Source organism: Lepidothrix coronata, unplaced genomic scaffold, assembly GCF_001604755.1.
Source record: "Lepidothrix coronata isolate B3197 unplaced genomic scaffold, Lepidothrix_coronata-1.0 Scaffold39, whole genome shotgun sequence".
Classification (NCBI taxonomy): domain Eukaryota; kingdom Metazoa; phylum Chordata; class Aves; order Passeriformes; family Pipridae; genus Lepidothrix; species Lepidothrix coronata.
The window spans coordinates 6,431,793-6,456,392 of record NW_016690219.1 but is presented as its reverse complement, the minus strand read 5'-3'; the positions used below and the strand labels follow the sequence as shown (position 1 = coordinate 6,456,392).

General features: G+C 42.9%; 1 protein-coding gene across 12 annotated transcripts in view; it reads left to right on the top strand.

Moving 5' to 3' along the window:
* PKHD1 (polycystic kidney and hepatic disease 1 (autosomal recessive)) overlaps positions 1-24,600 on the top strand; it is a 275,429-nt gene that overhangs the window by 10,318 nt on the left and 240,511 nt on the right. For 9 of the 12 annotated variants that reach the window (XR_001874451.1, XR_001874452.1, XR_001874453.1 and 6 more), the window contains 20 exons: positions 91-169; positions 2,371-2,445; positions 3,843-3,907; positions 4,501-4,540; positions 5,353-5,423; positions 7,474-7,575; positions 8,419-8,514; positions 9,631-9,766; positions 10,602-10,716; positions 11,605-11,880; positions 12,468-12,557; positions 13,185-13,278; positions 13,763-13,905; positions 14,700-14,830; positions 15,912-16,081; positions 16,591-16,729; positions 19,081-19,235; positions 20,879-21,063; positions 22,014-22,136; positions 23,689-23,794. Coding sequence is in view for 9 of the 12 variants with exons in the window: in XM_017813106.1 (XP_017668595.1) it covers positions 91-169; positions 2,371-2,445; positions 3,843-3,907; positions 4,501-4,540; positions 5,353-5,423; positions 7,474-7,575; positions 8,419-8,514; positions 9,631-9,766; positions 10,602-10,716; positions 11,605-11,880; positions 12,468-12,557; positions 13,185-13,278; positions 13,763-13,905; positions 14,700-14,830; positions 15,912-16,081; positions 16,591-16,729; positions 19,081-19,235; positions 20,879-21,063; positions 22,014-22,136; positions 23,689-23,794 (2,391 nt within the window). In the remaining 3 variants the exon portion in view is untranslated. Of the gene's footprint in view, positions 1-90; positions 170-2,370; positions 2,446-3,842; positions 3,908-4,500; positions 4,541-5,352; positions 5,424-5,569; positions 5,625-6,891; positions 7,576-8,418; positions 8,515-9,630; positions 9,767-10,601; positions 10,717-11,604; positions 11,881-12,467; positions 12,558-13,184; positions 13,279-13,762; positions 13,906-14,699; positions 14,831-15,911; positions 16,082-16,590; positions 16,730-17,650; positions 17,795-19,080; positions 19,236-20,878; positions 21,064-22,013; positions 22,137-23,688; positions 23,795-24,600 lie in introns of those variants that run through there. The other 3 variants (XM_017813111.1, XM_017813110.1, XM_017813113.1) reach the window with 3 other exon arrangements.

Genomic DNA, 24,600 nt, shown 5'->3' with positions numbered 1-24,600 from the left:
AAGGATTCCTCTTGCTCAGCTCACAGAATCTGCAAATAAGTTCTCTGCTTTTAAAAGGCTCTCTTCAATTTCCATTTCCTTTTTAAACAGGAAATTTAATACAGATTTATGGGAAGACAATCGCTGGAAGATATGAGACCTTCGACTTCAACATGGATTATATTGATGGGTAATTATCTACAGGCAGTGTCTGCCCCAGTCCCTGTAAACTGGTATTTCTTCCATCAGCCTTCTCGACTGCAATAAATTGCAACCAGTTGGCCCAGAATTGCCATTTACTTCCTTTGTGGTTTATTGCAGCTCATGAGTTGGGCTCCAGCAAACTTTGTTAATCTAATTGCAACTGGTCCATTAAGCTGGTTGGTTTGTTTACTGGCAGCACAGTCAATCACAGCTCAGTGTGAATTGTACTGTAATTGCAGCTGGTTGCTGTAGATTTTATTTTGGCTAGCAAATTAAAATTTAACTAATTAAAATAATGTCAGGATCGAAAAGTTAAATAAATTTTCCCTTTCCATTTGCATTTTTTAGAAAAAAACTATTAGTTTGAAGCAGATGCTCTAGTGAGACAGAAGACAAAGGAGAAATATTTTGAGACAAAAGGCTTTGTCTCAAACTGCTTTAAACCCTCTCTGGGTATTTCCTTGTTTTCAAAGGTTTGATTTCTGATTTTTTTTGTTGTTGTTCTGTGATCACATGCAACAGAGAAAAGTAGGTAGATTTAAGAAACTCACTTCAGGGTAGCAGCCCTTTAAGAACAGCAAATCCAAAGTGAGCATCAACACTGTCCTGATGCATATCATATCTATTTCCATATGTATGGATATGTTATCAAGTACTCATTTATTATTTCCTTGCACTTGTGTCAGTGGCAGTGAAGAACTAAGCCCAGGTGAGTATTTTATAGAAAAACTATTAACCCACAGTCACTGTGCTGGCATTTTCAGGACCATTTCAGAATCCAGGAAAGGTGTGTATTCCCACTACTTAGAAATTTTAATTGCAGCAGCAGATACTTAACCACTGGATGCTTTTTAATGACTTCTCAAGCTGAATGGAAATGTCCCTTGCGAATTAATTAAATTCTCTGCCAGCATGAATGAAACTCCAGTGCAGATTCCTACCATATCAGCTGCACCCATTTCTCAGCCCTGCACTACTGCACATCAGCATCCTTTGTTTGATAGTAATTATTGTTTTACCTGCCTCTGGTGAAACCTTTGCTCAGTGGGAAGAAAGGCTGTTCTGTGTGACTGCAGGCTGGATGTGCCTCGTGCTCCACTGCTGGATTACTCATTTACAGCTTAACCTCACCAAAAGGAAATGGCCTCAAAATCTCAGCATTCCAGACAGGTTCCCTTTGGAGCTTCACATGAATAATTTGCCCATTTTTGGTGTGTTAGGAAATATGTACCAGGTGGGGACTTGGACTTGACCGGAGCAGTCTGTCCTTCAGTCACGCTGATTTGGGATTTGGAGCAAAAAAGGAGAATGGTTTTTATACTTTCAAGTGTGTTCTGCCCCCTTTTCCATGCTTTGTATGGGATGCAATGGTCCAGTGCTGATGAACACACGTTTGGCAGCACTGAATTTTTTTATACTCTTCCTTAAAAGGAAAGGTTCTCACTATCAGCCACCTGTATTAATAAAAGAAAAGTCTTCTATTTAAAGCCTCATAAAACTGCACTCTGAAGCATTGGTCACAGAAAACTACACTCTGAAGGATGGGTCATCACAGAGTGTTTGCATAACAGGTTTTAATTACATATTTCCCATGATTGCCTCTTCATTCTCAAAGAATTGCCAACCTTTGCTTATTCTGCTAATTACTCTGAATTTATTCCTCCTGCCTTTTTGCTCCTCTTCAGTTGAAGTTGTTCCATATTGGTTCTTTAAGGTGGGGATATTTAAATTTGCTGTTAGGAGCTTGGGTGATACCTGGCAGAGATTGTAGTGTTTTTCCTCAAAGAAAAAAAGAAATAGCTGAGCTGCACCTTGAATTACTTGCCGTAAGGGATGCTGCCTGCTGCTTCTGTAAGGTAAGGGTGAGTATAGCCCTCTTGGAGCTCAGCCTTGCCTATAGAGAGGAGCTATCAGGTCATTCAGAGCTGTCTCCAAGATGTTCCTAACACTCACGATCTTTACAGAGGTGCAGTTCTTGCAGTATTTGGGAAATACACTTTGCAGGCGAAGAGATAAAAGATTAATAAATGTGTAAAATTGTAAAAGTGAGGGGAAATTCCTGTCCTACTTGAAAATGTTGGCTGCTGATTTTAACAGGATCAGGTTTTCATTTGTGGAGCTCCATGTTGCTTTATGTCTCATTTTTCCTGGTTTTTTTTTTGTTGTTTTTTTTTTTTTTTTGCCCAGGCCAGCTACCCTCACAGCAGAAGGAGATGGATGGACCAGTCTCTGCTCTTTTGCTGACAGACAAGCTGGAAGCATGTCAGTTCTTCATTTATTTTTTGTTTATCTTGGTGCAAGGGCACAGCACAGCTTGTGCACAAGAAAAATAAATTAATTCATGGCTTTTGGAGAAACTCTTCTGCTTTGGCTTGAGGTGGAGAGAGACCCTGGGGAGCTGACCATGGGATCTGTGATGGGGTGGGTGAGGACTGCTGGTTCTCTGTGGCTCCAGCCACAGCCTGGTAGGGCCAGGGGCTGTTCTCTGGCCTGCAGATGACATTCCTTGCCCTGGCCAGATTTGTTCTGTTCAGCTCTCTAAGGTGCAAAACAAAGTAGCCATTTCCAAGCTACCTATTGACCCTGGTCAATGCATTGTCTTCAGTCCTATATAGGCACTAATTTTAAAGGTGGATTAGCTAATCTGAGCCTAAATTTGGCGAGTAGCTCTTGGGATTCAACAGCATGGACAGACAGGCTCTGGTGCCTGGGTCCCAGCACTGTTTATTATTTGGTATTAATAGGATCACAGAATGGTTTAGGTTGGAAGGAACCTGAAAGATAATCTAGTTTCAAACCCCTGCCATGGGCAGGGACACCTTCCCCTATCCCAGGTTAATCCAAGCCCCATCCAACCTGGTCTTGGATGCTTCCAGGGATAATTCATATACTCTTATCTTCTCTAAGTTGCATGAGACCCTTTAGGCTGCTGAATCTTGCACTCTGTTAATTGTGGACAAAGCCATGGGCTCTGCAGCAGCGTTTCTTTTATGAGTGATGCACTTCTTACAGTGCTTGTGAGCCCTGAAAAAGGAGGAGGGTACTTTAACAGGGAACCAGGGGAAAAACCTGCTCTCATGGAAGTCTGTCCTAAGGCTCCTGGGGTCCTCACTGGACCCACTTATCGCAATGTAAAATTCTTCCTGGCTCCCAAGAGGAGAACTTAAATGAAAATGTGAATTGATGATGGTACATCCAACATTCCATGACTCCTGAAGGCTGATGTAATGCCATTGTATCTGGTTTAATTGCTACCTGCTCCTTCTTACACCCTAGGGACATGCAGAGGAGCAAGTAGAGGGGCAGTGCTTTTGTCCTCCTGTTCATTCTGCTCCGTGCCCACACTTGTCCCTGCCCAGCTTTTTGTTTCAAATGAGGGTTCTGAAGGTCACCAACAGGCTCAGATTCTGGGAATAGGTTTAAGGGGGCCAAGCTGGAGCACTGTGCTGCTGAGAGACACACTCCTAATCTGCTGAACTCTCGATCATCAGTGGGTTGTTCCTCTTCCGTTTCACCAGTTTCTCTCCTTTGTTTCTAAATGGAGCCAAGCAGGACTATCTTAGAAGATGTGGGCTTATACACCTATTGTTTAGATGGTTCTCCCTGTATTTTGCTCTTTTAGCTCTCAAGACTCAGCAAAGTCCTTTGTCTCTCCACAGTTATCCCATTTGGGTAGAGGATGGACTGGGGACCCTGCAGTGCCGGGTGGAAGGAAACCACATAGGTTGGTGAAAAGGGGTAAAAATCGTGGGTTTCTGCCATTCCTGCAGCTCCAGAGGATAGTTTCTATTCTGCCTCCAAAGAATACGGCTCAGGGCTGAGCCCACAAAAGCGGCTTCAAATCACTGCTTACCAGCCTTCAACACAGCCACTTCTGTGGTTTGTGTCCTCTGCACAGCCTGGGAGAACATGAAGTGAAACCATGGCATGATGTGGACACTGCTGACAGCAGTAGTGTGATTTGGGGTCCTTGCTCAGTTTACTACTTTAATCCTTCTTATCTGTGGTGGACCTTCCCTTTACTGCTTTGTTGGAGGAATAAATTGGGTGCTTCCCTGTATTTTCTCTCTGTTAGCAGGTTGGATCCCATTCATTTCTCCTCACTTCCAAGCGCTCTGAAGAAGCTTCTAATTTCTTGTGGAGGCTTTGAGCAGCAAGCTTCTTGTTTGGGAAAGATATTCTGAGTTAAATACATGAAATACACTTTCCTTACTGTTGTAAGGAAGAGGAGAATTGGGCCCAGGACACCTGGGCAAGGTTTGGTAGGATGCACTTCATGTTTTGCCATAAAGCATGTTATACTTTTCTCTTCTCCAGGGTCCCACAACATCAGCTTCTCAGTGTTTAACAAAGGAAAGTGAGTAAAAGAATCTTTTCTCCCTTTTTCTCTGGTTTTGCATGGGGATACAGATGCCTTGCCCTCCAGATTAAGCAAATGATGTTTTTACTGAATGATGTGTTTCATTACTTAGAAATGAGGTTTTGTTTTCTTGAGAAAATGATTGTAAGATTGGGAATGAAAAGGCACAATGTTTCTCTCCAGACGATTTATATTTTGGTACTTTAATACTTTACCTTCAGCATTCAAAGCACAAGATCATCTTATCTTGCACAAGGAGGAATGGCTTTAAACTGGAGGGGGAGGGTTCAAGATGGATACTGGGAAGAAATTCTTGGCTGTGAGGGTGGTGGCACATGTTGCCCAGAGAAGCTCTGGCTGCCCCATCCCTGGAATTGTCCAAGGACAGGTTGGAGCAACCTGGTGTAATGGAATTTGTCCCTGCTCATGGCAAGGGGTTGGAACAAAATGAGATCCTTAAGGTCTCTTCCAACCCAAACCATTCTATTAAACCAAGCTGAATAAAATACTTTCACCTCACTTTTAACTATTCATCCAAGTGAGAAAGAATTTAGCCATAAAAGGAGGTGAAAATGGGTTCTGAAAGTGTCAAAACATACTTTACAATGTGTTAGTACTTTATTAGAGTGTTTCAACTGTGTAATGGGATCTTGTGAGTCAATGCCTCAATGTGCTGGTGAAAGGTGTTGTTGGATCTTGTAGAAATGTCCCACTGTTCCTCTGGAGAGTGAGTGGCCAGCTCTGCTAAATGAAGGTCTGCTTTAACTTAAATGGCCAAGGGTCATTCAGGCATTTTCTCTCTCTTGCAGGTCAGTAGTACACAAAGGTTCTTGGCTCATCAGTGCCAAACAGGAGCTTTTCCTGTATCAAACACATTCAGGTATTACAGTGATCCCCCTCACTGCTGCAGTGTTTTCTGGAAGTCCTGGCGTGGTCTAGGAAAGGACTTCTCCCTGTTGCTTTTCCCAGGGATGCAATCCTGTTGTGTCCTCATCTTGCAGTGCCACTCCTCTGGTATGGGTTTGACTAAGCAAAAAACTACAGATTAAAAATTTCAAGATAAGCAGATTTATGTGCTAAGGTGGGGTGTGCTGCCTCTAACATCCCCAGTGACTTAGTGTTCCTCTTGGACAGGGGACAGACTGTCCTCTTGGGCAGTTTGACTCTGTTTTGGGCAGCCTAACCTAAGAAAGCCAGCCACAGAACAGCAGTGTGGCATGGCTTGGGATGATGTTGCTTTATTTTTCTTCCTTTTCTTATCAGATCAGTTGTAGACTTGAGATGTTACACCTACAGAAACTTCTGCCCTGTAAATCACTCTGTGTTTGATAGGGTCGAGATTTTAGAAATGTAGAACTTGAGATAACTTGCACATCAGCAACAAGGAGATGATGTTCAGCCACTCCAAGAATTGAGTACTTGATAAGTGGTGAATGGCAGATTTACTACACCATTAGTTTATAAAATGATTTAAGACTCATTAAAAATAACCTACATGTGACTTTTCCAGCTCTACTGTAGGCAGGAGGCAATGAAATACTGAACATCGGCTTGAGGTTATGGTCATATGCAAATAGTGTTAAAGATTTACATGGACAGATAGTAATGGGACAAGGGGTAATGGGTTTCAACTTGAAAAAGGAGAGATTTAGACTGGATGTTACGAGAAAATTGTTTACTGTGAGGGTAGTGAGGCCCTGGCACAAGTTGCCCAGAGAAGCTGTGGCTGCCCCATCTCTGGAAACGTCCTAGGCCAGGTTGGCCAGGATTTGAAACAACCTGGTGTAGTGGAAGGTGTTCCTGCCCATGGCAGGGGGTTGGAATGATCTTTAATGCCCCTTCCAACCCAAACCACTGAAAGACCACTTGGTTCACCTGCAGAGGTCCCCAGCAAGGTCCCACCAATTTTTTGATATTAAATTCACTGAAATTGATGTAATAAATGCATTAATACCTTATGAGCTGCATCTGAGAATCTTGGTTCAAGAGTTAACAAAAGCTTTTTTTGTATAAAAAGCCCCATGTAGCCAATACATGTCTATGTTTTGTATATTGTTTATAACATACTACTTGTTTCACCCATAAATTGAAAACACTTTGTAAAGGAGGATAATTGAATGTCCTTATTTACAAGTTGAGGCACATTAAAATGAGATAACTGTATGAATTTGTCTATGGGCAGAGCACAAGCAGAAAGATCTGCCAGATCTATCCAGTAGACTGTACTGTGCTAGCCAGTAGTCAATATTGTAAAATCAAAGATTAAGCAACAGATTTAACAATGAAAAAGCAGATATAGATCAGCATCCCTCACCAGTTTTTATTAGTCTTTTTTTATTTTTTTTCAGATCTAGACAAGTACAGCTGGGTGGTTAAACTAAGACATCTGAGTCCAAAGTGATAAAATGTCATCAAAGAGAAAAACAGTTTTCCAGTGTGGAGGGACATGACTGTAACAGATAAAATCCTGAAAGAATCTCATAGTCATGAAGTGGACACTCAGATATCAGATGATTGGAAAGTGTGGTAACATTTAGACCTATGGGCTAAATTGAGAATTGAGTCAGAAGAGGTCAAAAGGATTAAAACAGTTTTAATTCCATCTTTTTTTTTTTTTTCTTCAGAGCTCCTCGATAGCACAGGATAGACCAGTTTGCAATCTGAGCATGACAGATGCAGCCACTGCTAAGTAACAGCCCAAGCACTGCAGTGTTTCTCCTGTCATGCAGCCAAGTTCTCCATGTTGTTCATTCCTGGTGTAATCCCAGCGGCTGTCAAATGCCCGGGAAGGATCAGTGAGATGTTGGTTTCATTCACAGGAGCTGCTCTGGCTGGAAACAGTGCAAGTGCACTGCAGGCTTTCACAGAAATAGGGCTGGGGTTAATTTTCCAATGCTTGTTTTCAGATTCCCCTTTTCCTTCCCCTGCAGAGATAGCCTCCGTGTTCCCAGCTGGAGGGAGCCTTGGAGGGGGCACTGATCTCACTGTCACGGGGGATTTCTTTGAGGAACCGGTGCAGGTCACTGCTGCAGGTGAGAGAAATGTGAAATACTTGTTTTTCAATACAGTGATCATGGCCCTGAGCACAAAACCCAAGGAATGTTTAGTGATAACAGTGTGGAAGTTGTAGGAATCACCTTCAGGAAGCTCCAGTTATTCTGACTGTGGGCATGAACTGTTTTGCTTGCTGGTAGTACCAGCCCAGGCTTCTAGAGAATTGTTAATCCCATTCAGAAACAAAGTTGAGGCAGGATATTCTGACCCTTCCTTCAGCCTTGTGAGACCCCACCCAAAATAGCACATTCAGTTCGGGAGTCCTTAACATAGGAAAGACATGGACCTCTTGGAGCAGGTTCAGAGGAGGCCACAAAGATGCTCTGAGGGCTGGAGCCCCTCTGCTCTGGAGCCAGGCTGGGAGAGCTGGGGGTGTTCACCTGAAGAAGAGAAGGATCCAGGGAGACCTGGGAGCCCTTTCCAGTGCCAAAAGGGGCTCCAAGAGAGCTGGAGAGGGACTTGGGACAAAGGCCTGGAGTGACAGGACAGGGGGGAATGGCTTCCCACTGCCAGGGGACAGGGTTAGATGTGATATTAGGAAGAAATTTTTTTACAATGAGGGTGGTGAGTCCCTGGCACAGGTTGCCCAGAGAAGCTGTGGCTGCCCCATCCCTGGAAGTGTTTGAGGCCAGGTTGGATGGGACTTTGAGGAACCTCATCTCATTGAAGATGTCCCTGCACATGGCAGGAGATGGACTATACAATCTTTAAAGGTCCTTTTCCACCCAAACAGTTCTATGATTCTAAGATGGGGTCATGCTGCAGCTCAGCTGTGTTTCCAAGTCTCATACAGTACATTTGTCTCCTTTTCTTTCTCACAGGTGTCCCCTGTAAAGTCAAGCATGTCTCTCCCCAACAAATCAGATGCACCATTGAGCCTGTGGGCAAGAACAGGAGAATTGGTGCCCCCCAGCCAGGTATGGTGTTGAAATAACTGAAGGTCCAAACAAGGAAACACATGTGGAAATGCAGGGCAAAAATCATTTGGTGATGAATGCAATCAAGAAACAGAGCTTTCCAGAACACTGTCTGCTTCAACATTAGACCAGTTTCTTCATGGTTTGATAGGGAAAGGGGCTACAAAATGAGCAAAGGGCTGGAGCACCTCTTCTATGAGGAAAGACTGATGAAAGAGCTGGGGATGTTCAACCTGGAGAAGAGAAGACTCAGGGGAGACCTGAGAGCCCCTTCCAGTGCCTAAAGGGGGATTATAAGAAAGATGGGGATAAAATTTTAGTAGGGACTGTAGTGATAGAATGGGGAGTGATGGTTTTAAATTAAAAGGGGGTCGATTTAAATTAGTTCTAAGAAAGATATCTTTTACAGTGAGGGTGGTGAGGCCCCAGCACAGGTTGCCCAGAGTAGTGGTGGCCTCATTCCTGGAAAACGTTCAAGACAGTTTGGATGGAGCACTGAGCAACCCGATCTAGTTGGAGATGTTCCCGCTCATTGCAGAGGGATTGGGCTAAATAACCTTTACTGGTCCCTTCCAACCCAACCCATTCTATGATTCTGTAGCCAGGAAAAGCAGGGTGAAGAGCTCAGCCCCCCACGTGCAGACAGGTGATGATGGGAGGAAGGTCAGACTGGTGAGCAGGGCTGTGGAAAATGAGGGGAAAAAAGTATGGATAATATTTAGAGGAAGGATAGCTGAACTAGAGCTGCTGCAGAGGTTTCTGGGAATGCTGCTTGAGTGGAGCACTGCAGTAGAAAATCATTGTGCATAAAGAGAGATTTACCTAATTTTAGCTGTGGGTCATCTCAATACCTTTTCCTGCAGGAGCAGACATGAGAGCTGGTTGGATGCTCTGCTCTCTGCAGATTTTTGTTATTTCTTGTGGAGAATTTCAAGGTAGAACAAATTCCCTAAAGCGAGATCTGTGTTCTGCCTTAGACTGCAAAATACCCCACAAACAGAGCCAATTTATTATTAAAATTTTCTCTGTGGCCTACCTCCTACACCACTGATTCCAGCATGTGCTCTGGGATTTCTGTTGGCTGCTGCTGAGAGTACTTTTGTTTTAACTTTCTAGGAAACAGAGGGCTTCTCTTTGAAGTCTGGGATGATGCCTCTGATCTGACAGAAGCAGGTCCTGGATACAGATGGCAGTTTGTACCTAATGCCAGCTCCCCAGTAAGGTTCCTGTCTGGGGCAAAGAAGTCCTTCAGGTACTCAGTGATCTTAAAAAGACATGAAGCCACGGCAATCACCTTTAGCAGTGTTAGGTGCAGCAAAAACACCTGACAGCCCTTTACAGCAGAGCCTCTCTGCGCAGCTCCTGTAAATCAAAGCAAACCCTTTGCTCTGAGGTCCTTTTGAAGCTTAAAATATGCAGTGAAGTGTTTTATTTTTTCCTCCTTTTGCTTTCCCTCAGTATTTCTGCTCTACCTGGCCTAGATATGCTGAAATTCCACAAAAGAAATTGCTGTGGAGGTAGAAGGAGCTCCAGCTTGAGGCTATTTTGGGTTGGACTTCCAGCCAGATGCGGAGGGGCAGATTCTCAGCTGATTTTGGCAGCTGGAGCACACATGGAGTTAATGGAAATCAAGTGATTTGCCCCAAGCTGTGGAAATATCTAAACTATGTTGGTGTCATTGCCTCTTCAGATAAACCCTTGAAAAAATGTGCAGTGTGCGTGAATTCTCATCTTTTCTTACCATTTCTCTGTTTTTCTTGGTTGATTCTGAGTGTGTTCTTGGCTTTTTTCTGCGTGTTCAAGGTTAAGGCTTTGCTTGAGAAGAAATGCACAAAATAGTGACCACCAATAAAAACATACTTAATTTCCTGGAGCTGTTTTTTTTCTATCCTTTTTGGAAAATTTCGTAAAGAATAAATTACATTTAGTGTGAAATTGAGTCTTTTTGAGATTGCTTTAGTTTTAAAATATATGGGTTTGTTTTGTTGGTCTCATGGTGTTTCCTCCTTACTCGGTGTACACATGAAGGTGGGGTGTGAGGATGGGGTGTTTTTTTGCTGTGTTATGGATGTTCTCCTTTTGCTTAGTTCCAGGCTTCGTGGATTTTTTGTGGCTCCTCAGACCAACAATTACACCTTCTGGATTCAGGCAGACAGTCAAGCATCTCTCTACTTGAGTTTGTCCCAAGATCCAGAACATAAGGTATTACTCTGAGCAGAGAAAAATGAGATCAGGATGAAAATGGTTTTAATTAAGGTCATAAACATGGAATTGGCTTGTTTGCCCCAATGAATCTATTGCAGAGTGAAATCTGTGTGATTATATTTGATATTTTAGATTGGGTCTGTCAGTTGTTCAGCTCATAAAAAACTCATGCTTGCAACCAGAGTTGTTGATTGCCTTTTCCAGAAGACTTTTTTTTTTTTAGTTCAGCAAATTGCAATCACTGACAATCTGCAAAGGGACCTGGAGGTTTGTTCTCTGATTTCCTCAATTTACCTCCTTTTTTGACTGTTGAAATATTGCCTTCTGAAAATATTGATCCTTGCCTTTGAGAAGTTGAGAGGCTGCTCTAATGAAGGTGATCTATTTATCTGGGCTATTCTTGAGCCAAGCAACTGAACAGGTCTAGAAGAAATATAAAATACTTTTTATCTATTAAAAAAATAATAGCATTATTGGTCTTAATAATGGTAGCATATTACATAGAAACCTAGAATGATTTGGGTTGGAAGGGACCTTAAAAGAACATCTTGTTCCAACTCCCTGTCATGGGCAGAGACAACTTCCAGTAGACTAGAGCCTCATCCAACTTGGTCTTGAAAAATTCCAGGGATGGAGCAGCCACAGCTTCTCTGGGTAATCTGTACCAGGGCCTCACCACCCTCACAGGGAAGAATGTCTTCCTAATATCCAATATAAATCTACTCTCTTTCAGTTTGGAACCATTAAATCAGTCGGTGACATTGGAGCAACCTGTTCTAGTGGAAGGTGTCCCTGCCCACGGTAGGGTGTTGGAACGAGATGATCTTTTAGGTCTCTTCCAACCCAAACCATTCTGTGACTCTCATTTGGTTGTTCTGCACACAGGTGAGAATTGCTTCTCTCCCTGCTGGCAATTCAGAGTGGTCTGAGAACTGGGTGAAGAATTGGAGTGAACTTTGGCAGCCAAAATCCCAGAAATTCGAGCTGACTGCTGGTTCTAGGTACTACCTGGAAGCACTACATCATGGCAAGACACCCAGCAATGGGATGAGAGTTGGAGTCCAGATACATAATACATGGCTGAACCCCCACGTGGTGGACAGCTACTACATTGAGAGACATGAAATCTGGGCTCATGCTTTGCATCTTCCAGAAGTGCAGGTCAGTGCTGCTTTCTTGACCCTGGGAGCTGGACTAGCCCTGAGCCAAATGACCTGGGTAGCAGCAAATTCTAATTATAAAGAATGTGCTGATGCTCGATGTGAAAGTGTGTTCTCACCTTGTTTTTAACCTTCTGAGACAGCTGATGAGAGGAGCATCATGAACTGCAATTGTTCAGGGCTTTTACACACATTGGTGTACATTTCTTTACACATTGGTGTGTGTATGTAAACCCTCAGCAATGAGGGAAGAGTTTCCTGGTGGTTAAACCCCACAGCTGCAGCTCTGGAGCTTTAGGGACTGTTTGTGGCTGTCATTGCGTCTGCACAGGTCATGTACCCCTTGTGATCCTGATAATTTAAGAATTTAGATTTAGAATTTAGGTTTGTGTCAGCAGAGACCATGGAGGACAAGAAGAGTTTCAGAGTAACTGAAGTGTCTCTTGGAAGGAATTCTTGTTTTACTTATGCTTAAAAATGCAAAATATGTGCCACGTAATCCTCCTCAGTAGAAGAAGCCAGGTTTGAAACGTGTCTCATGAAGTTTGTGTCTCTTTTCATTTATTTGTTTGCTTCTTTGCTTGCCAGATGTTGACGGTGTCTGGTACAGGGTGTTTCAGTATCTCCTGGAACAACACACTGCACAAAATGATCCCCACAAATGCTACAGCTCACCAGGTAGGTGCCATTAAACACACATATTTGATCCTCTGCTGGGGAGGAACCAATGGACATCTGGTACTTGACAGCATTTAAGTGTTTGGCCCCAAAGCTGAGATAAATTTTACATGATGTAGGGGTGACTTTTGTTACTGAGAATGTCTCACGGTGAGATTTTTTGGGGGGTTTGAGTCCCAGGTGTATTCTAAGCATATCACATCATCCAGATACCTTGGAATTCCCTTGAACCAGACTCTTGGACTTCTCCTCTAAAGTCAGGTGTGTAGAGTATGGCTTTGGCTTCAGACAGGATCTCCCATTGTCTCTTGATGTAGTCAGTTGGTCAGTGCTGTAACAACCCTGGGTGATAGTTTCATGATAGCCATTAGGCTGTAGATGCCTAACACACCTGAAAGGTACCAGACATGGGAGTTTACACTCTTTTGAGCTGAATTTTATTCTTTTATTCTTTTATATTTTTATTTTTTTTTAATATTTGGCTGCCTGCTCGTTCAGAGCTGCCGTGCCACCGGTCCCTTGCTAATGAAAAATGGAGAGATGACGTGTGTGTTGAGGCTCTCTGATGACCTGATCCAGAAATCATTGGACTGTGACTGCTTTTCACTTTCTTAATTTCTTTTTAAGGTGCAAAGAGCAATAGAGGAACTCCTTTCAGTAGGATGTGAGACTGAGCCAGCTTCTGCTAAAATCCTTTTCCATGATGGTTTCGAGAAAGGAGGTAGTGATCTTTTATGTCAATCAAGCAGTATTCACTGTGAGAGCTGATTTCCTTTATGAAATAAATGTACTTGAAACTTTGAGTAAGAATAAATTAACACTTTTAAGAGGTATAAGTATATATATTTTAATTTCTCAGCTATATATTTGTATGTATTCTCATGGGTGAGTTTATGGAACTAGCATTAAAAACAACATGATCAATATAACAATCACAGTCACAGAAACCCTGAGTTGGAAGGAACCCACAAGGATCATTAAGTCCAACTCCTGGCCCTGCACAGGACAACCCCAAGAATCACATCATGTGCCTGAGAGTGTTGTCCAAACCCTTCTGGAATTCTGACAGGAGAATACTTAGAGTAGGACTGTTTGCCAATTTTTGGACATCGACTTTCTGTATTTCCATGAATCTCTTGACTGTACTGATGTGTTCTGAATCACTTTCAAACATCCCCTCTCCTCTTGTTTCTTTTATCTGTCAGATATGAAGAACATCATCACCACAGGACACATTGTCAGTGGAATGGAGCCTTTCTGTGGGAGGTTCAGTGTTCACAGACCAAGCCAGCTGGTGAAAACCTCCCCATCCACACTACCAAGATATGACCTTACTGAATATACACACGTAAGTGGCTGCTCTTAATGAGTAGGTTGCACTGGGGACTGAATACTCAGAGCCCAATCAGCAACTTAAAATCATCTGGCCTGCTTAGAATCCCACCAAATCTACAAAGACTCGTGTCTTTGGACTGTGCTGGTGGACAGAGTGGGTGATCTGAGATCCCTGAGATGTTCATATTGTTTAACACATCTGGCTGCTCTCTGCTCCTGGGGATGCAACTCTTGATGAGGGAAAGGAAAAAATGGGATGATGCTGGGGAAAGATGGGAGAAGTAGGGGAGACCACTTCTTGACAAAAGGAAAAAACCCTTGTTACTGGGACCCACTATCCCTCACTTTTCTACTCATCTTCTACTTTTGATATGAATAAGAACTTGGTTTCAACTCTGTTGCCCTTTCTTTGCCACCTGGGGGAAGGCAAATAACCTGGCCCTGAACACTTCCAGGGATGGGACACCGATGGATTCTTTGAGCAATCTGTGCCAGAGCCCTCACAGAGAAGAAATTCTCTCTAATATCCAATCTAAATCTATTCTCTTTCAGTTTGAAGCCATTCCCCTTTGTCCTGTCACTCCAAACTCTTGTCTGAAGGCCCTCTCCAGCTCTCTTGGAGACTCTTTAGGCACTGGAAGGGATTCTAAGGTCTCCCTGGAGTCTTTTCTGCTCCAGGCTGAACAACCCAATGTTAAACTGGATTTGAAATAGAATATACTATCTTCTGCATACATCACATATATAAATTATGTATAAATTACCTGTGGGTTGATTTGTGAAAATTTTATCCCCTCATTTTTGCAGGTGTGTTTTGCTCACAAAGGCCATATGAGTAACATCCTTCTTATCTCTGTGTCCTACACTAATGTCTCATCATGTTCAGTGAAGAAGAACTTCACCTGCCTATGGGATTTCAATCACACTGACTCTAAAAGGTATCCAGACAGTTGTGGTTTCCAGAGATTACACTTTCCATAGTAAGGAGCTGCAATGGGAAAATGGAGGGAAGTTCTCATCTGTACAGGATCAAATTGTCAGTGGGGGTAAGCTGACATGTGCTCTTACCTGCAGAGGCACCCCTGGAATGTGACTCTGTACTTTCTGAGGATTTACTGAGTGAAGTTCCATGTTCCTTGTCACATGCAGTATCTCGCCTCAGTAATGCACAGGTGAAGAGTTTGCTCTGTTTGTGGTAAACACACCAGAAAAATTTCTGAGGACAATAGCTTCCCGGTTGCTTTAACCTCAGACAGTGGATTTTCTGCAGTGAAACAGGGAGATGAATTGATTGTGGTTTTTTCCCTGTCAGGAACCTCATGAGATCACTGGTACACAATGTTTTGGAAATTGGTGCAGTCATTGGTTTTCTTTATTTGCTTCAGATTCCATGGGTAGAAAACATTTGGTAGTTTGTCCAAAGTAAAGTTTGGGGCAGACACACTTAAAAAAACCAGGAGTGTCAGAAGAACTTGATGGAGAGAACTGGGAGCCCTAAGCAATGGTCTGATATTCTCAAGGGTGCCAATTCTGGATTGACCCCCATCGAGGTCACTGATGCTATCATAGTATTTTGCCAAAAATAGGGCAGACAGTCATTCCCACATTCCATTCTTGTGATGCAAAAAAGGACCCATAAGCAGAGACCTTTGAGGGTGGTGAGGCACTGGAACAGAGCAGCTGTGGATGCTCCATTCCTGGAAATGTTCAAGGCCAAGTTGGATGGGGCTTGGAGCAACAAGGGATAGTGGAAGGTGTCCCTGCCTATGGCAGAGAGTTGGAATGAAATGGTCTTTAAGGCTCCTTCCAGTCCAAATAATTCTGTGATTCTGCAGTTTAAAACCTTGTTTCTCACTATGGGGAACTGATCAGAGGCACGTAAAGAGTGATCACAAGCTACTCAGTAAGTGACTTCTGTATGAGTAAATAACAGTGGTAACAACAGTAGTACCCACTGCTACCTGGAAGCTTCACAATGACTTCACATTCAGTTATTGCCACAACCTTGGTGTCTTCCAGGTGGACATTTACCTGCACTAACCTCTGGAAGAGGTGTGTGAATCTCTCCACACTTGTCCAGGACCTCCCTTCCAATTCCCCCGTGTTTGTGCATCAGATAGACTTGCAAAAGGAAACATCTGGGTTATTTTACCTTGATGAAGTCATCATTGCTGACAGAACTGTGACTGGTAAAGGAATCTATTTGTCTTTTTTTCCCCACCCCGGGATATTCCATTAAAATACATAATGATAAAACTGGATGAAGCTTTTTCAAAGAGAGATTTCACAACAGGCACAGAAATAATTTTGTTTTCTTATATATTAAACTTTTTTTTTCTTTTGTGACAGCAGTCAAGAAGGAATTGCCACATATCAATATTCTTGGTTTATTTGAAAATGTGTTTTACAAATGGCACAGGCTGCCTGGGACAGTGGCAGAGTCTCCATCCCTTGAGGGATTTAAAAGACATGTAGATGTGACACTTGGGGACATGGCTTAGTGCTGGGGAAACAGTTGGACAGTGATCTTAGGGGGCTTTTCCAGCCTAAATGATTCTGTAATTCTATGAAATGTAACTCAACAAAACAAAACAAAAAAACCCCAAGAAGGTGTGATACCAGCTATGAAATGGCAATAACCTGGGAATAGTCACAGCTGCTCTCCTCTCTCTAATGAATGTTTGTGCTCTTCTTCCAGTTTCTCAGAGAGATCCCAAACCCCCTTGGCCAGGTGGGAGGATAATTGAATCGGTATCTGTGGTGGGGTCTCCTCCAACTTACAATGTGTCCTGGCTGGTGTCTGGCTGTGGTCCAAGTCTGCCCCTTCTCTCTCTAAGGTAGGGACAGTGAGTAGATCATCTCAATACCCTCAAATACTTCTGGCACTTCCCCCAACATGTCTGGAGCTGGTTGTCAGCTGGATTCAGCCTCTGAAAAAGAGGTTCTTAAGATGTTTCAGCTGACCTGTGGTGTAAGATGTACATGGGCCACCAAGGTATGGTGTAGGACTAGAAGGAGACCTAAGCCCTTCTGGAGCAGTGGATGAAGATCAGAAAGACACGCTCCCAAACACCTTTAATGACATCAGGCAATGAAAGCCCACCTTGTGTGTCCTTGTTTACTGAGATGGTTTCATTCCTCTGAGCAAAGAAAGAGGAATTAGAGCTATAGGCAAACTAGATCAGACAGTGAAAGATTAAAGAACTGTATTGGCAGAAAATAGGTCCTGTAAAGTTGGATTGTATCCAGCTGAGTCAACAAGGACCTGATGGGAAGGGAGCCAGGCAAGGGAGAAGCTGGAATTATGCAGCCTGTCCTCTGCAGGAGCCAGCTGTTACCTTGGCTCAGCTTCTCCACTCAAACTGACTTGCCCAGTGATCCACAGGAAACTTCCTCTCAGAAGAAGATGAACCTCAGCCAGCTGTCAATTAATTTGGTTTCTTACCTTGTGGTCTGCTTTCTTCCAAGCAAGTTCAAAGCAATGTGTCATTGATTTCAAGTGCTCCAAAGACAGCTAGATTTTTGTTAAGAGGTGGCTAAGTTCTGAAAACAGTAAGGTCTGGCTCCCAGAGCAGCCAAGTTCTTGCATTTCCTGATGAAATCCAAGGCTTTGGTGAATTCACTTTTTGGATTTTAGAGATATAGGCAGAGTCAGCACAAAGGAAAACATAATCCAGTTTATGCCTCAGGTTTCCCAATATAAGACCTGCAAAGGCCAAGTCTAAAAAGTCATTTGGTGTAACAGTTAAACCCCAGTTCAGGCCCAGCTGTTTTGTAGAAGTCAGCTTAGGTAGCACATCATAGAAGGATTTGGTATGTGAAAGTCTCTCCTTCAAAATCACATTTAATTGCCTGTGTCAAACGAGGAATTCTGACATTAACCAACAACAATAAAGGTAAGGGTAAGAACACAGGGGGATGTTTGTGATGTTTGATTTGTGTAGCCAGAGGTATAACTAACAGAAAGAGGGGAAATCTTTTCTCCTGTGTGGAGTATTTAAGCAGACTGACATTGGAATGCTGCATACAACACTGATGACCACACTTTTAAAATAAATTTAGAAAAACTTGTAAAAAAATGCTGTGAACATCATTATGGAGCTGCAGAAAGTGGAGAAAAAAATTTAAGAAGCTCAACCTGTTCAGCTTATAAAAAGAGGATTAAGAGATGGATTGGTCACATTACCTCTCACCAGGGAAAAAAAAAGGTGTTTGGCACTAGTGGGATTTTCCATCTCACTGAGGAAGATAACAGACTAAGCAGAGAAGTAGAGACTGCTGAAGCCAGGAATACTGAGAACGGGAATAAGCTCATGCTTTAAAAACAGATGGGCTGAACACTGTCTTTGGACATCTTCAAAACAAACCCGGGTCTTTCTTTTCACTGAACGTGGGCTGTGATTTATTCTAATGAGACTTCTATTCCTGTTGGAGCAGAAATATTAGCTAAAATCTGATGTACCAACTGTACAAAATGCTCAGTGATTGCATTCTCAAAATTTGCTCTGCAAAAGCCAGTTGTCATCCAGACACTGAGCCACATGGTGGCATCGTTGTACTACAGAGAGCCTCCTTCTCCTCTGAAAAAGGAGAAATTTCGTGCCGAAGGAGAAAGTATTTTAAGTTTTAGAAATTGGACCTTGGGTGGACTTGAATTACTCTAACATAGATATGGTGTTCGGGGGCATGGTTTACTCCTGGGCCTGGCAATGCTGGGTTAACAATTAGACTAGATGGTCTTGGGGGTATTTTCCAACCTTAATGATTCTACAATTCTACGATATGAAATATCACTGTAATCCAGGGGAGTTAAGATTTTGATGGACTCGAGGATATTTCAGGGTGAAGTAGGAAAGCTTTGATTTTGTAGGTGCTGCCCTGACTGCACTGAGCCGGTCCTTTAGAAACACTGCCGGGGTAGGACTTGCTTGTGTTTGATGGCATATAAATTTCTTCTATCATAATTTAAAAAGGTTACTTTCCACAATTTTCTGTCCTGTGCATTGCCTACATAACGTATATATGAGTTGGGAATATCCAATTTTGTTTGAGCTCTGGATACGTTCCCCTTAGACCCTTCAGGAGTGTTGTTCCCATAGGGGTCCCTTGGCTATTGGGTGACACGGGGGTGACAGGAGTGGGGGTCTCAACTGCTGATGCCTTCACGTGAACCCTCTCTGTCCCACAGAGGTGCAATGCTTGGGGAGGGCTCTAAGGAGTATGGATACCTCTATGTCTCCACGGAGGATGTGAGAGTCAGCCTCACCATCCAGAGACTGCAGGAGTCATCCCCACCTCTTGGAGGGACCTTCCACATCTACTTGGCCAACACAATGATACCAGGTAAGAGAAGACGCAGGTACACCTGGATTTCCTTAGCAGGAAGCCAAGTGAAGAAGTAGCTGCCAGAGAAGCTGTGGCTGCCCCACCCCTGGAAGTGTCCCAGGCCAGGTTGGACAGGGATTGGAGCAACCTGGGATAGTGGAAGGTGTCCCTCAGTGGGGTTGGAACAAGATGATCTTTAAGGTCCCTTTCAACCCAAACCATTCTGTGATTCTATGAAAAGACAATTTGAACCTTGGACACGCTCAGGGCACAGACTGGCAGGTTAAACTTCTCATGAAATTTGCCAGATCTTTGATTTCCTTCAAAACAGGGGTTTAAGATTATAGACAGGACAGTATTCCTAGATGAGTTTCTTCCAAAATGCATACAGCAAATATGAAATATCTGCCTTAATGTTAAAGAACTTTGGATCAGATCCCAAAGTTTGCACCCTAAGGTTTCATTATGCTGCTATTTCTCCAGCATGTGTACTTCTGGTGGTCATGTATGACAAGAGCTGTGCAAGTTACCGGGTAATTCCTTTTTTTCCAGGATTTTCAGGATCAGTAATTGGCTTGCAGATAACACAAAAGTTTTTGTACAAGTTTTGTGCTTGACCTGAACTAGTCACCCTTTAGATGTGCCAGGTTTCCTTGTGTTTGATTTAAACAATCAGAGGTTTAAAATAAAAGGGAGCAGATTAATCTGAGCAAGGCCAATGATAAAGTTCTTGACCGAGGAACTGGTGACTCAGTTGTAAAGTCAAATAACAAAAGAGGAAAATGCAGCCTTAGAATATTTATGAAATAACTCTTTCCTCCGTGTTGTTACTTAAGATTTTCCTCCTTTAACTGAAGATGTTACTTAAGATATTCCTTTTTTAACTGAAGACTGTCTCAGCAGTGTCCTGCTTTGAACATAATCTTTTAAAAATGTACTCCATGCCTCTTGCTCTGTTTCTAAGTCTTGTGCTTTCCCCTCTTTCTCATTAATTGGTTTAGAGAGATTTATTGTATCTGCAGCTTTGAATGGCTATGGGGATTTATGTCAAAAGAGATAAAACATCATTTGCATTTATTTAGGATTAGACTCTTAGGATGTAGAGTTGACAGGTTGACTCTCTCCACACCCATTTCATATAGAAGGTTTCTGACCTTTTTATTTTGAAAGAAAATTACTTATACACTTAAATTTCATGCGTCCATGTTATGTAAAAGTACTAAAATTTCTGATGCCAGCAACTGGAGAGGCTTCTATAGTTTTCTAGATCTTCAGACTAGATATAAAGAAGAAATTTTTTATGATAAGGGTGGTGAGGCCCTGGCACAGGTTACCAGAGAGGTGGTGGATGCCCCATCCCTGGAAACATTCAAGGCCAGGTTGGATGGGACTTTGAGCAACCTGGTCTAGGGTTCATTGCAGGGGGGTTGGATTAGGTGGCCTTTAAGGTCCTTTCCAACCCAAACCTATGTTTCAATTCTATAATTCTATGATCTTTTGGCATTTAGGGTTCAATAAGTTTCTGCTGCTTTTTTGGCAGTTGCAGAGGTTTGAACCGCAACAGTCTTGCATTAAAAAATAAACACCTTTCTTTTCTAGGAGCAGACAGGTGTGCTCTCCCAGGGATGATGGTATTCACTGCTTTCTGATGTCTCTTGCAGATGTTTCAGTGCAAATCTCCTCCCACCACCTCCGCAAGCTTTTGCAGGACAATGTAGACAACTCCACAGCTCCCTACTTCAACACCAGTGACTTCATCGTGACCAAGGACTTGAACTCGTGTTATGAAAAAGTCTGGACTCTGACTTGGAAAAAAACAACTGGGGACTTGCCCAATGTTCTCCGTGTACAGTAGTTTCTTTTACTAACCCCCACTTTGAACCCTGTTCAATGTTCTTTGGTCTTGGATGATTCACTCACCCAGTGGTTGTTTTCATGAAGACACCTGTGGGAACTTAGGCAATCTTCCTATTTGGAAGAGCAAATTCCAGATTAGATGATTAAAAAAAACAGTTGCAGAGAAAGAAATGGCATCTTCAGAGTCTGTGCTTCAAAACAAGGAGGAAAGGGTGTAATTTCCAGGCTTTGTTGCAGTTCTGCATGATAAAAGGTCTGCTATTCTGAAATGAAATCTGTTACTGAAACATTAATGTTTCAGTACAGTAACTGGAGCTCATCACAGATTTGTGGCATCATTTATTGACCAAGGTCTTTTTTCTGAGAACTATTCTATATGGGTTCATATTTGGTTCTCATAAGTCTCAGGTGAAGGTTCAGTTTACATTCTCTCATCCCAAGATTTGTCATGTTTGCTTCAAGTAGAAGGGCTTTCTCAAATAAGGACTCAGACTTAGCTGCTTCCTCCCCCAAAAGAAAAAACTGTTTCTTTATATATTGAGTTTCTAAAAGTGTCAAATTATACAAATCAATGAGTTCCCATGCTCAAGACATTGGCCTGGAAGGTGAAAAAGGTTTGAGTTACATATTGAGCTATAGCACAGGCACATCTTTAAGAAGCTCTTTCCATGTCTAATTCCAAATGATATTATTAAGTATTAGAAGTTTATTTGCAAATCTGGCTCCTCAATTTGCAGTCTCTTTGTCTGCAAGGCGAAGGTGGAAACAGAGAGAAGTGAAGTCTTGAGCAATGAAGATTTAGACCTGGAGATCTGGTTCATGGACAAAGCTTGAGAAGAAGTTTCTAAGAGTTATTTGCCACTTCATAAAAATTCTATTTTAACTGAAAATTACAAGACAGAAAAGGATGAGAAACTTAAATTCCTTGTTCTTTGCCAGGTCTCTGCCAAAACTCTTACTGGTCTGAAGGCAGCTGTTTCTACTCGTGTGGTTTATGATGGGGGTGTGTTTATTGGACCCATATTTGGGGACATGCTTGCTACCCCCAATAACAAAACACAGGTGAGTTGATGTGCTGTCACACTTCCTACTTATTCACCTGGGTTGTGTAGATCCAGGGGTCTCACAGGTGCCTGGGTACCTTGTTCTGCCACTAAATCGTTTCAGAAATCTGACGTTCTGTGCCATAAACTGCTCATATTCTGCTGCCTGGTATGTGGAGCCGGACTTTCCTCCAGGAGCAATTGCAGATGGGGAGAATGGTGACATGGGTAATCTTTCACCTCTGTGAAAGACAATTTGTTTATTTTGAGGCAGTGAGCAAGGGAAGACAATCTCCGGACTCCCACCCTTGGTGGGTCCTATGGTGCTGCCCACCAGACTGGGAATGTCATTATTCATCTGCAGCATTTCTGCTGTTACACTGGTGGGCAAAACAAATGAGCTGGTGGCTGTGGTACTCATCTGTGAGTTAGGCAAGTCCCTCAGCATCTGTGGATCTCAGGTCTTCAAGTGTGATAAGAGAGTAAGGAGAGCTTCCTGGCTGAGTGAGTAGCCATTCTGGCCTGATGGATGGACAAATGTGTTCCCAGGTCTGCTCTCAGATGTTGCAGAGCAGTGGGTATTGCTGGCTCTGCCTCCAGCAAAGGCTGACAGGCACTGTAGTGACAACAGGGTGATGCTGAATGTACTTGAAGCCCAAAGTGCAGCATTTGGGGCCAGATCATCCTGCTTTTTTGGTGAGCCTGTTTCCCAGACATGAGGATCTCTCTTCATCCAGTGACTCAGCCACCTTTGATATCTTTTCCATCTGTGCTGCAGACATACCCTCAAATAGCCCAAGTGAAAAAAGACCAGCAGCAGCAAACAGATATCCTTGTAATTTTTGAAACTTTATTCTGTTTTGCTGCTAGCACAGCCATAAAAATGTCCCTCTAATTGTGTCCCTATTCAAGCAGAGCAGTCTGTCCTCCTTGCATTTCTTTGAGACAGTCTGCTTTTGTTTTTTGTAGGCATTGGTGTACTCTCCTGGCACACCCTTAATACCTGGAAGAGACAAAGAGGGGCTCTCCTATGCCCTATACTTTGCTAGTTGACTCTTCTGAGATATCAAGGTCTCAGGAGAGATATCTCTTGATGTCTCTTTTAGGTAATCAAGATCACAGCCCAGCTTTTCAGGGGCAAAAAATAATAAAATTGAGGGCTGCATGTCCACATTGTTGGATTCATTTTAATTAGTCTTACAGGGTGCTTTAAACATAATAAACTTGTTCCTAAGGCAAAGTGGGAAAAACTGGGGAAAGGCAAGCCGGGCCTTCAATGGATGACTAGAAAAACAGGAGTTGTGAGGTCCCAGAAACGTGGGAGATAAAATCCTGCAGACATCAAGAAAGGCTGATGATACAGTGTCCAAAGCTGTGATCTGCTTTGCCTTGGATGAGCCCTAATAAGCTTTGCAATTAAATTTGTAATGAGGCTGCAGCTGTCTGACTGTGCTTGGTTGAGTGCTCTTGGCAGCCCAGTGTGGTTACCAGCATCTATCAGGTAGTTGTGGCTCTAGAAAACACCTCTGTTTCCTTCACAGGTTTAAGGTAACTCTCTTCTCTGTCTCCAGGTGGTGGTGGTGGTGAATGATGTCCTTTCAAACTGTTCTGGCTCATGCTCTTTCCAGTTCAGTGAGGAATTGACACCCACAGTCAGTGATGTGGAGTATTTATCAGGTAACGGGGCTTTGTGTCTGAACAAAATGGCAAAAAACCCCCATTGTTCTGTGAAAAATATCTGACAGATGATGGTTTCATGTGCCTGTGTATTCCTTTGGAAATTTCTGCTTTTATGAAAACTGCACTTTTAACGGGTTGCTTCTGATCAGCTCCATTTCCAGACATGTTAAGTGTGTACAAGTGTGTCCAGGTGTGGTAGTTTGGGCTAGGCCTTCCTTGGTGACCAGTTTGTAACCAAGAAAGGGTCCAGATTTACCCAGTATTCCCTACGATTTTTACGTAAGACAGACTATAAGAAGAAAGGAGGGAAGGCCTTCAGTCTCTTTCCTTCTGGCGGCTTGGAGGTGCAGGTTCCCTGCTGTTGAGTCTGCCGTGTTGGGGAGCGAGGCCTGGTTAGGCCTTGCCGACCCTGGGAGACAGAGGTTGCCGGAGATCGTTCCAGAGCGACTCTCGGTTGTCCCAGGGGAGTAGTGAGATATTTCTTTGCTAACTCTTTTAGTTGCTAGATATTGGGCTACTAATCGGGATATATATATATATATATATATATTTTATTTTGGTTTTGTTCCTTTTCCCTTCCCCCTTCCCATTCCCTTGTGAAATTGTATATATATTTCAATTGTATATAACTGTAACATAAATGTATATATATATATATATATATATTACTTTAGCTGTCTCTCTCTTGTTGCAGGTTTTCTTGGTTGATTTTTTTTCTCCCTCTTCTCCCTGAGTTTGGGGGGGGTGGGGGTGGTGACTTCTTGTGGTAAGGTTTGGAGACTTGGCAGGGAGCCAGCTTCAAA